This window comes from Gadus morhua, chromosome 16 (assembly GCF_902167405.1).
Source record: "Gadus morhua chromosome 16, gadMor3.0, whole genome shotgun sequence".
Classification (NCBI taxonomy): Eukaryota; Metazoa; Chordata; class Actinopteri; order Gadiformes; family Gadidae; genus Gadus; species Gadus morhua.
The window spans coordinates 28,553,809-28,566,813 of record NC_044063.1 but is presented as its reverse complement, the minus strand read 5'-3'; the positions used below and the strand labels follow the sequence as shown (position 1 = coordinate 28,566,813).

General features: G+C 44.7%; 1 protein-coding gene across 1 annotated transcript in view; it reads right to left on the bottom strand.

Annotated features, from left to right (window-relative positions):
- The window catches only part of lrrc75a (leucine rich repeat containing 75A), a 133,906-nt gene extending 120,951 nt beyond the window's left edge, over positions 1–12,955 (bottom strand). The window contains exon 1 of the mRNA XM_030381626.1: positions 10,877–12,955. Coding sequence (XP_030237486.1) covers positions 10,877–11,128 — 252 coding nt within the window. The 5' untranslated portion in view covers positions 11,129–12,955. The remainder of the gene's footprint in view (positions 1–10,876) is intronic.
- Positions 12,956–13,005: the final 50 nt, after the last annotated feature.

Here is a 13,005-nt window from a genome sequence, read left to right as displayed (position 1 = left end):
TTCTCAATGGCGTGGAAGGCTCCGTTCACTTGCATGGGTAGTAGTCCGGTAACTTGTCAACCCCAGCGTCTTTGGTTGCTAAGCAACCAAAGACGTTCGGCGGACTATATCTCTGCTGATCAACACTACGAATGCTGGTAACGAATTATAAATTGTAAAAAGACACACCATGTGAAGTTATTTTTTCGTTTTGGCAAGTAGCCGCGTAATAAGCGGGATAATGTAGCCTATAGAACGTCGCCAGTCATTATCGAAAATAAGCCCCTTCAGGGCGAAGCAAGACACCTCCGCTGTGCGTCGGAGTCCTGTTCGCCCTGTCGGTGCTTCTTTTCCCGATAATGACCGGCGTTCTATACGTTATCCCTTAGCCTGCATATATATTTAGCAGAGTAGGCCTAAGTAACAAATGTGTACAAAGTTACACATGAAACCGGGCTCGGGCTCATAATTACAGTTAATGTGTCGGGCCGGGCTCAGACAGAACGTGCACGGTCTCGGGCCGGGTTGGGCTTGATTTTCTGGGCCCGATCTAAGCTCTACCCTCCATTGGTCGTTTTTTAAGTGGACTGCGGTCCACTTAAAAAAAAAAAACGTGTACACGAAAAAAAGGGGTTGTGTAACCGTTTAAATTTTTTTGTAACCGTTCACACCCCTAGTCCTCACGCTCCAGTGTCCACGTAAATCAATGAGACCAACTGAAAACGAAGCCGGTATGAAACTAAAACTGTGATTCTGAGTAAAGTTTAAATGATATCGAAATTCCATTTGGATATTATTGAAGATACACGTGTGTATATTTCTGAAATGGTTTGAACGAAGGTAAACGGTTGAAAAAGGATTGAGTTACGATGTCTTAAAGGTCCCATGGCATTATGGATGCTTTAAGGTCCCCTACTTTATGGATGCTTTAATATAGATATTAGTAGGCCCCAAAAACAGTATTTGAAGACGTTCTCGAAATTCAGCTGTGGTGCAGAATTACAGCCACTACGAGCCAGTCGCACATTGAGCTTTCCCCAAATGCACCCTTTCGGTGTCTGTAGCTTTAATGCAAATGAGGAGGAGGCTGGTCATGGAGGAGGGTGGGGGTGTGGCCCTGAGCTGCCTGCAGCCACGGTACCATGCGCTCTGCAGTGTTGCCAACTTAGCGATTTTGACGCTATATTTAGCGACTTTTCAGCCCCCTTTGGCGACTTTTTTTAAAAAAAGCGACAAGCGACAAATCTAGCTTGTTTTTCTGGTGTTAGTGACTTTTGGCGACTTTTTGAGGTGAAAGCACGTATCGCTATTATCTCTTCACAACGAGCAACGGTTGCCTGCACGGCCCCTCCCCCTCTCAAAGCACTTACAGGCGGCCCAGTCCTCGCGCAGCAGTCCCTCCCAGCTGCTCTGTTAGCAGGAGCTAACAGGAGACGTTCACGCCTCGGCATACGGGCTGCATATGAATCCGCGTCCCGGCCAGCAAGCTGCCGCCGACTGATCCCGCTCCCTGACGTACAGTCTGGGCAGGATAATGTCATATTTTCTTTGTTTAAATAAAATAATAAATCACTGCACTAAATAAATCACTGTGTTACAGTTTGACTCACACTGCCTCAGGCTCAGTCACTTACTCACCTCACCTCGTCCACTGTGCGTGTGTGCCTTTCTGTGACAAATAGGCTACACAAACTGTCTTTACCATGTCGCAGTCAAAACTGTACCAACACAAATATAGAAAAGAGTGGGAAGCAAACACTGCTTTTAAGGGCTGGTTAAAGCTGTTTATTGGAGACGATAGACGAGCATACTGTCACTATTGCAAGGTAGATTTCTGTGCCATGAACTATGTTTTTCTTAAAACGAGGTTGATACCATGCAAACTGTGTCATGTACAGGGCCTTATATCAAGTCTTATAAGTCTCAATTGGATGGTGATGTAATTAGGGCTAATAATATTTTATAATGGCTATGCTATGGAGAAAATGAATGGAATTTTTACTTCCGGTTATGCAAATTATGCGATGACGTCATCTAGCGACTTTTAGGAGAGCCAATAGCTACTTTTCTTACTGAAGAGTTGGCAACACTGGCTCTGTTTACAGTGGATGTATCGCAATGGCGAGGCGCACACAGCCTTTAGCCGTGTTCGGTAAATATTCTAGAACACACGGGAGTCCTGGAACTCTATATCTAAATAATATCATATCATGCATAGATATCTATATCATATAATATAGGGCTGGGCGATATGGGCAAAAATGAATATCTCAATATTTTTTTACTATATTGCGATACACGATATATATCTCGATATATTTTGAATCTCCTCTAGAGCACATCATAAATGCTCGATTCAACCATGTCTGGCATAATGTTGCTACATGTTATAATAATTTGAGTATTCCTGAAACATAAGTCTGCATGTAGATTACATGAAACAAGATATTGTTTAAACTCATTAGTGCTTTCTATTGGAAGAATTTAGAACTTGCACATAAGAAAAGGAAAATCACAGCAAGTTAGATTTACCAACAAAGCATTTATTCAAACCGTTAATTATTTTCGAGCAAAAACAGAGCTCAAAGCCCAACAAATGTGCATTCAAAACACTGACAATAAATAATGATCATAATACAAAATTAAATCAAAGTGCACCTTTTCTCCATCATGTTTTTTACGACTGGTTAACAAAAAGAGAGCTCAAAGCCAACAAAAAAATGCATTGAGCAACCCCTGACAAATAAATAGTAATAATAATTAACTAAATTAAAGTGCATCTTGTTTGCATTGTTTATTACAACATTAAATCCAAAAAATTGTCAAATAATATGTGAAGAAAAGAAGCTAAGGTCAGAAATGTCACTGTAAAACAAACACTTACAGGACAAGAACAATCATGTCACAGGTGTGTGGCAACATATGAAATGAGCTACAGGTTCTGTGCCAAAAACACAAGCCTATCCACAGTTTCAGGCTTGAGAGATGCCCTCTGGCATGTGACAATGTTCCCACTGGTACTGAATACCCTTTCCGAAGGGGAACTGGTGGCAGGCACACATAGATACTTAATGGCCAGATTTTTAAGGTTTGGGAACATGTCTTCATGTTTCTTCCACCACTGCAGGGGATCAGACTCACTGTCAGCAGCGGCAGACTGCAGGTAGGTGGACATCTCTGTGTGTATCTGGCCTCTCTGTGATGGTGTGGCAGAGGCAGAGCACGGCGTAGCTTTTTTGAAAAAACTTCCGAGAGTTTTCTTCTTTGGTGGCTCTTCTTGAGGCTGTGAAACAGTGGCCTCAGCTGCACCCTGGTCAGACAGCATTTTCTCCATCTCAGCCATGGCTCTGAGCTTGATGTCCTCGATCTTTTCCTCTGCAATGTAGGTCGTGTTGAACCTGGGATCCATGAGAGAAGCCATGTCCAGCAACTTGTTTGTTTCAGGGTCAGCAAATTTCTCCTTCAGATAGTCCAGGATGGTGACTTTGATTGACTTTGTCAGTGGAGTGTCATCCTCCTGAACAGCCAAGATGCTGGACTCAAAGAGATGGAGCACAGGCTTGACGTAGGACACTGTGACATAGCCTTCACCTGATAAGGCATCGGTGAATTCGACTAGGGGTTTTAGAGCCTTATTAACGGATTCAAGGACTTCCAGGTCTTGCCAATGAAGAACAAGATGCCTTGTTTTTTTGTCGGAGCCCAAGACTTTGGAAATGGCACGCTCCTTTTCCAGCACCCTCTCTATCATTTTTTGTCTGGATCCCCACCTGGTAGGAGACTCGCTGATCAGCTGGTGTTCAGGAATGTTCAGCTCTTGCTGAGCTTTGGCCAGGTCTCTCCTTCTTTTCCAGCTAAAAGAGAAGCTGCTCACCACCTTTTTGCATAGGCTGACAGCACGGTCTATCCGGGGGTCTTTCATACTTCTCTCTGAGATTAAAAACAAACAAACATTTTAATGTTATAATATTTGTAAAGAAATCCATAATTCTTCAGCAACACCAAATTTATTTTTTCAAACCTAATTTATAATTATCTTTTCATCTTTTGTACATTTTATATTTGATTTTAAAATGAACTCTAACTTCAAATAGTTTTCTTTCAATATACACATGAATATGCATAAATCACATTATTATTTTTATTCTAGTCAATTTTAACATGGCTGATAAAAAAAAATCTAAAATAAATGATGACTTTACTACCACTAGGTGGATACCAGTACTCACCAATTGACAGGTGCAGCCGGTGGCCAAAACACTGCAGTCTTGTCCAACCAATCAGGTTACAAGCTTTAACGATGTTGGCCCCGTTATCTGTGGTGATGCTGACTTGACGGGCTTGTTGTAAATTCCATGCTGCCAGTACTTCCTCCACGCCGTGTGCCAATATCTCGCCGGTATGATCTTCCGGGAAAAAGCTTGTTTGAAGGCACGCGCTCTTCAACTCCCAGTTGGCAATGTAGTGTACTGTGAAACTTAAATAAGGATCACACGTCCTGCTCGACCACAAATCGGTGGTCGACGCGTAAAAAGTCACATCTGTGAGCGTGTGGGCCAGCTTCTCTCTCTCTGATATGTATAGCTCTGGTAGAGCTTTTTCGGCAAAAAACTTGCGACCAGGCAACTCATATTTAGGGTCAAGCGTCTTAACGAGGTTTTTGAAACCAGGCTTTTCAACGACCCTTATTGGGACCATATCTTTGGCTATTTAGTGTGTGACAGCGGCAGTAATTTCTTTCCATTTCAGACTTTTTTTTTCATACGGGACTGCTTTGGAAAAGGACGCAGCCAAAGTCATTTGCTTCTGGGCTGGTTGTTTGTGTGTTGATGGAGATTGGGCCATGCGCTGTTTTTGGCATTCTTCGTTTTGCAGCGGGTGGCATTTCAAATGGTGAAATAAATTTGTGGTGCTGCTTGATCTCGTGGCAATGGTTTTGCGGCATATTTTACATAACACCGTTTTTTGTTCTACATCTTCCTTTCGGTAGCCAAACCACTGCCAGACGACGGATCCTGTACTATTCTTTTTTGAAACCAAATCCTCCGTTTCCATCATCTTTTCTCTCTCTCTCTCTCTCGCTGTTCTCACTCAACGGTAGGAGATGAGTGACCGGTCGCTGTTCTCACTCACCGGTCGCGTGTGTGACGTCACACACGCGCGTAGAATCCTAGAATCTCGCGGGGGGAGTGAGTGTGTTTAATGCATATGAGTCTGTGAGGCAGAGAGCCACAGGAAAGAGCGAGAGAAGGGAACACAACGAGTATGCCGGCGGCGGCAAAAAGAAACATATTACGTGCCAATTTGTATTTGATGTTCGCGACAGGGGCATTTTATACATCGCCTGGAGAACATCTCGCGATACACCGCATATATTCGATATATCGCCCAGCCCTAATATAATATATATTATCGCGGCCAAAAGCTGTCTGAGCCTCCAGACGATATGAATCTCAAACGACCGCATCGGGTTCTCCGACGTCTCTGGTTCATGTCCACATCTATCTGAAGTAGACTGAACCACGACATGGAGGAGAAAGGGATTGTTGCCCGTGGTTATCTCCCGCCAGAGCCTCACCGCCTCGGCAGCAGTCAGCGCTTAATCACCACCGCCTCCTGGAGCGCCGAGGCGGTGGTCCTTCGGCAGCGGGAAGCGGGGCTCAGGCGGGAGACATTCGCGGCCAACAATCCCTTTCTCCTCCATTTCGTGGTTCATGTACTTCAGGGAGTCAAAGCCATGTTCCGTTTCCCCAATTCATTCTCGAACATGGCTAGGATAACCCCCACTACGAGTCTCGTTGTGGAAATATCAGAGACGAGAGTCGGACGGGTTATGCGCCATAACACCAACAGCAGAATGGTTATCGAAATAACAGGGAAGTGTACAACACTTGCGTTACAGTTCTGGAGCTCTATATCTAAATATTATCTATATCATATGATACATATTATCACGGCCAAAAGCTGTGTGCGCCTCCAGACGATATTATGAATCACAAACGCCTTTGTCTGGCTCTCCGACGTCTCTGGTTCTTCCACTTCCACATCAATCTGAACCGCGCGCTGCCTGCTGCTGGCTGCCCGCGGTGGTGCTTCACAGCGGTGGTGCCTCGCGGCAATCAGCGGCAGGCAGCATGTCGCAGTTCATGTACTTCAGGGAGTCAAAGCCAAAGTTCCTTTTCCCCAATTCTTTCTCAACCATGGCTGAGATAACCCCAACTACAGTCTCGTTGTGGAAATTAGGGCTGGGCGATATATCGAATATATGCGATGTATCGCGAGATGTTCTCCAGGGGATGTATAAAATGCCTCTGTCGCGAACATCGAATACAAATTGGCAAAAAATGTTTATTTTTCCCGCCGCCGGCATACTCGTTGTGCTTTCACGCGACGGGGCGACAAGATCTCATACAAAGTGAACGTAGGAACGCGTGTCGGGCGAAATTTTTATTTGCGTCACACTTCCCCGTGCACAGGCGAGCGCGTTCATGAGGACTTGTGGCGCGACAAATTCGCTCGAGTTGAAATATTTCAACTTTGATGCGAATTTCGCGTGATGACAGCCAATCAGCGTTCAACAGCGTGGCCACTGAGTGACATGTGTAACGTAACAGCCAACCAGCGTTCAACCGTCAAACTCGGTGCAGTGCAGTCCGGGGTGAACTGCAGCATGGAGGAGAAAGTGATTGTTGCCGTTTGCGACTCCCGGAGCTCTATATATAATAATATATAATATAATATAATTGTTTATATAATATCCCGGCCAAAAGCTCTGTGCGCCTCCGGATGGCCGTAGCGTGGGGAGCTCATAGGGATTGGGCTTCTCGGGGTTTGTTTAACGCACAGTGTTCCCTTCTCTCGCTCTTTCCTGTGGCTCTCTAAACACACTCACTCCCCCCGCCCATTGCGAGTCCACGAGATTCTCATGGACGCGCGTGTGTGACGTAGTCTGGAAGGCGCGCTGCTGTAGGTGTGTGTACCTCCGACCAGTGAGTGAGAACAGCCAGAGAGAGAAAAAAGGATGGAAACGGAGGATTTGGTTTCGAAAAGGAATAGCACTGGATCCTTCGTCTGGCAGTGTATATATAATAATTATTATTCAAACTGTTAATAAATAATTAACGGTTTGAATAAATGCTGTGTTGGTAAATCTAACTTGCTGTGATTTTCCTTTTCTTATGTGCAAGTTCTAAATTGTTCCAATAGAAAGCACTAATGAGTTTAAACAATATGTTGTTTCATGTAATCTACATGCAGACTTATGTTTCAGTAATACTAGAATTATTACTGACGTAACATTATGCTAGACATGGTTGAATCGAGCATTTATGATGTGCTCTAGAGGAGATTCAAAATATATCGATATATATCGTGTATCGAGATATAGTAAAAAAATATCGAGACATTCATTTTGGCCCATATCGCCCAGCCCTAGTGGAAATACAAGAGGCGTCAAAGAAACGATGTGTTATGCGCCATAAAACCAACAGCAAACACTTGCGTTACAGTGTGTGTAAACACACACACGTGGGGCTCGCGAGGTCGTGTCTCATTGGCGGGCCAAATTCTCTGGGCGGACAAGGCAGAAAAAGGGGAGGAGCTTAGAACCCTTATGACGACATATGGGACCACATTCCAAATCAGCGCGCTTGAGCCTCCGTTTTTTCAAAGGCGTGTAGAACACCTAATACTCGTTTTACACCGAACGCAAGTTATAGCCACTGGGGGACCATAAGGCAGGATAGGGAAACTCATATTTGTGTTCGAAAACCTCATAAAGTGAGATTTTCATGCCATGGGACCTTTAAGAAGTAGGAGTGTCAGAATGGGCAGACGTCTTCAATGAAAACAGCTGAAAACAAAGCCGGTATGAAACCAAAACTGTGATTCTGAAGAAATGTTTAATGATATCGAAATACAGTTTAGATATGTGTCGCTTTGTTTAATGGTTTGGACGAAGATAAACGGTTGAAAATGTAATTAGTTACGACTTAAACTGTTGAAGTACCAGAGGACCTCCAATTGACTCCAATGTTAAAAAAAAGATAGTATTTTAAAAGAAGAATATCTTAAAAAGTGTAAAATATTAAAAAAAAATTAAAAGAAGCACGCGATTCCAAGCTATTCTGAACATTTTAAAATTTTAATGGAGTCTCTCAGAGAAAAATTTAGGAAGGAGATAGGTCCCAAAGTTTGTAGAGAATAATAAAGAGGAAAGAAAGAAAGAAAGAATAAAAGAACATAGTTGAGCGCTGCATGCAGCAATCACCTGATTAAAATGGTTTCTTTGATGGCTTCTGTCCATCACCAAACTCGAGACAATTCGATGTGGGTTAATGAATCGAAACATGTTTTGTTGTAAAACAACACTATATGTGAAGAGAATAGATAATGTTGATCTCTTAGGAACTTGATACTGCTGCTATTGTAATCCGTTGTGCGTTGGCTCTCTACTATAGCGCGGTGGTATTTGAGACGCATGTCAACCCACTATGAAGGATGGATCTAAACCGATTGGCTGCCTGGTGCAGTACACACGCAGTATACATGACCCTTTATAGCTGTTGAATTCTCCCATGTGTAGGACAGATGGGATATGAAGAGTAACAAAAAGCATAGCATATATTTGTAAATCTATCTATAATAATAATATGTTCCATCTAAATGAAGTGCTTATTTTTGAGTCCATTCAAATAAAGACGTTGCGAGATTAGATCGTTTTCTATTTTCCCTTTTAAACCAAACCACAACACATTCCTGCTTTCAACAACGGTCTTAAATATAGTTTTTTAATTTCAAGTATTTTACTCAGAGCATATTACTCAGAGCATTCATCTTAAATAGGAGTACATGAAGAAATTATGCTTTCTGAAACTTTTACATGTTGGTAATGTCTGCATGATGGGGAGCAGCCTACCTGTCTGTCTGACAGGATAAACCCCTGTGTCAGTTTGACAGAGAGCAGCCTACCTGTCTGTCTAATAGGGGTCAAGACCTGTCTGAGGGGGTAAGGACCTGTCTGACTGAGGGGGTAAAGACCTGTCCGTCTGTCTGATGGGGTAAAGACCTCTCTGTCTGATGGGGTAAAGACTAGGGCTGTAACGATACGCGTATCAAACCGAAAATCGCGATACTCAAAGCCACGAACCTGTCTCGCGGTGTGAGAAGGCAGAAGCGCGATATGCCCTTTCTAACTCTTCGGTCAAATTGTCCGATTGAAATTTGCTAATAATTTGTCTAAATAATACTCTGCTGACAGCGCCCCCTCCTATCGATGCCGTAAATATGTGACGAGATGCCCTCTCTGTGATCGCAGCTCTCCGTGGCTACGGAGGATTGCATTTCTCCACAGCCGTCGATGTCCTCATATGCGATATGAACGACATTTATCCAGAGTGGGCCAAGCGCGAAAAAAATTGCCTGTGTGATCCTGTCTCTATTGTTTTGTGTGATTTGACTGGCAGTTTGTCTGCTTATAGGTCGGAATGAAGCGGCCACCGATTATTGACAGGATGGGTACTTTATTCTACCGGACTCGTTCGCTTCTTCACTAGACACACGCGCTACCGCTCGCTCTCCTCGCTCGTCCACTCACTTGCTGACGTCACTCACACACGCAGGGCCGTCGGACAAAGGGGACAAAGGGGACAGTTGTGGGGGGGCCCAAGGCAGAGGGGGGGCCCATGACCAAAAAAAAAAAAAAAAATTTTTTTTTTTATTTACCCCCCCCCGGCCAGTCCCCCCCCCCCCCCCCCCGGCCAGTCCCACCCCCCCCCCCCCCGTCAACAATCGCCCCCCCCCCCCTCAACAACCTGGCGCAGGGGGGCCCATCAGTACCTGAAAGTTAGGCTATTAAACATGTTGCATTCTATACGGCCTGATTATGTCATTATTTAAGCTACATAGCCTAATAAGAAGCGCTAATAAGGATATTTGAATAAACCAACCAAACAGTTAAAGGGGCCCTATTATGCCTACCAGCAAAAAGCATCCTCCAACTGCAATCTTTGGTTATTTCTTTATTAATTTAGCTATACTTCAATAGTATTCTTTCGGTTCAAATCTGTTCAGTGTTCCAAATTAGAGATGTCCGATATTATCGGCCCACCGATATTATCGGCCCGATATTAGCATAAAAATGTAATATCGGTCAATATCGGTATCGGATTTTTTTTGAAAAAAAAAAAAAAAAAAAAAAAAACATGGCACTTTTCCCTTAAATTAAGTTGAAGTATTTTTCTTATTTTGCACAGACAATGTTAACATTTGGAAAGCCTTGTTGCATTCAAGAATGCATCCAGTGGGGCATCACAATAACATTAAGCATGTTGTGTTAATTCCACAACAGGAGAAATGTAATGTTACCTAAATTAGGTTTGAGGAAAAATAACCCAAATATCGACATCGGTATCGGCTGATATCGGAATCGAAAATTTAGAGTTGGACAATATCGCATATCGGATATCGGCAAAAAAGCCAATATCGGACATCCCTATTCCAAATTATTTAATATTAAATGTTACATTAAGATAATTGGTATTTAAGTGTTGTTTAAATAAAATGCTTTTTAAATTTAAAAGAATCGTGGGATGTATCGAACCGTGGGTCAAAAATCGTGATACAAACCGAATCGTGAATTTGTGTATCGTTACAGCCCTAGTAAAGACCTGTCTGTCTGATGGGGTAAAGACCTGTCTGTCTGAGGGGGTAAAAACCTGTCTGTCCGACTGTGTAAATCCTAGCTGTCTGTCTGACGGGGTAAAACTCTACCTGTCTGTCTGAGGGGGTAAAGCCTACCTGTATGATGGGGTAAAGCCTACCTGTCTGTCTGAGGGGGTAAAGCCTACCTGTATGATGGGGTAAAGCCTACCTGTCTGTCTGAGGGGGTAAAGCCTACCTGTCTGAGGCTCTTCAGCACCTCGGTGGCCTGGTCATGTCGGCCCTGCTTGGCCATGCCCATCATCTCCTGGATCATGCCGATGCGTCTCTGGTAGGGCGGGGGGGGCGGCCCCCGGTTCAGCCTCTCCCCCGACCGCAGCAGGGCCAGGATATCCCCTCCCCCGCCACGCTCCTTGGTTGGGGTCCGCCTCCAGCTGTGCTGAGGGCTGCCACCCCCTTCCTTGGGGCCTTTTGGGTGCTTGGCTCCCATGGTTTCACTGGGGTGGTGTCAGCGTACAGTACTGGTCCTACCAGAGATCATATGGTGGTGGTGACAACAGTACTGGTCCTGCCAGTGATCCTGTGGTGGTGGGGGTGGTGACAACAGTACTGGTCGTAACAGCCGTCCTGTGGTGGTGGTGGTGGTGACGACCGTATTGGTCCTACGAGCCGTCCTGTGGTGGTGGTGGTAGTGACAACAGTACTGTTCATCCCAGTTGTCCTGTGGTGGTGGTGGTAGTGACAACAGTACTGTTCCTCCCAGCCGTCCTGTGGTGGTGGTCGGTGACAGTGCTGAGGGCGGCCATGAACCACCACATTTGAGTAAAGCCTACAAGCCAACCTTAAGAGCCCAGTGAGACAGTAGTGAAACAAGGCAGGTGTTCACATCTTCTTGAAGGCCTCAGGATGAGTGAGGGTCTGGAGGAGGTGGAGCCTACAGAACTGTCTGATCATGTCGTAGGTCTCGATCCGAACTTGACAAGATGTGTTGGCTGTTCATACCACTACCAACCTCGTGGAGTGAGTCAACCATTCTGGGGTGATACCATCCCACACACATACTCATAGGTGAGCTTCGATCAACATCACTTTTTTAGTGCAAAAGAAAACTGGACCCACCTCGGATCGTCTCGTCAGGTAGAGAAAGCCTTCAGCCCGACCTGATGGATAATCCAGCAGACCCTAGGTTTGCTTACGGTCGACACCGGGGGCCCGGTCTCTGATCCCGGGATGTGATACGGTCCACACCTTACGGTCAACACCGGGATGTTTTGCAGTCCACACCGGGGTATGTGTTACGGTCCAGTTTACGGTCCACACTTCTGCCCGCCGCAGTCACTTACTTACCACTACATCCAGACGGAGTCATCGCACAATCCCGGAGAAGAATATCCGTGCAACGTGCATTTCTACCTTGAACCCTCTTCTTTTCATCACCTACCACATGTCTTACTCCTGGTGCATCCTTCCAGAGCTAGATAGAGACGAGGCGGGCGTGTTGAGTGTGAAGCATGACCAGGCAGGTCAGTGTTTACGTCTATCTGCTGGGAGGGAGGGCTCTCGATGTAGTCTGCCCCGCCTTCTGCCATTCACGTTTCATCCGCATGGAAACATCTCACGGTTCTTCTGCCAACCTGGACCGCGTCACGTAAACGTTGCATCCTCCGAGTCGATACGACGGATACCGAAAGGCGATGCATCACCTCACACATAAGAGGGAGGTTGTCTGACTTGGAGGTCTCCAGTCTGAATTATGGATCAGACTTCGTTCACTGGATGAGCGCAGGTCTTCCCAAACAAGGCCATCAGAGGGAGGCAGCGATGGCATGGAGATATGTTATAATTTACTTAACTGATGGACTTTAATGGATTGATGGATTAAATCGAGACCAATAAATAACTTGCTATTTTCGACCACGTGATACAGATGTGATCGAAGATTGAACTTTGCAGACATCTGGTGGCTGCAATCGTAATGCAGAGATAGAGTAAGTAAAAAGAACCAAATGACTTAGCTAATACTTACATAAATGTGTTTCGACATTAATCTTCAAGAATGATTTAGTTGATTACCTATAAATATGGCCTAGAAACAAGAAATGAAATTGAGGTGATCATCACCGGCCCAACTCAGCCACAGAATAATTAGAGCTGACCTTTAACGATATACAGGGCATGCGTATACGATGCAGTTTTAAAGTATATTGTCATGGCCTGTGGCCACCCTACCCCTACTGTTAAGGTTGCAAAGTTGGACTGTAAGCCATTAGCTGGTGGTTGGGCGTCAAACTCTCTACTTGTGTACTGACTTGAAACCCTGCAAACACCCAATTTTTCTGCGCCAATACAAAATTACAAATATGAAAA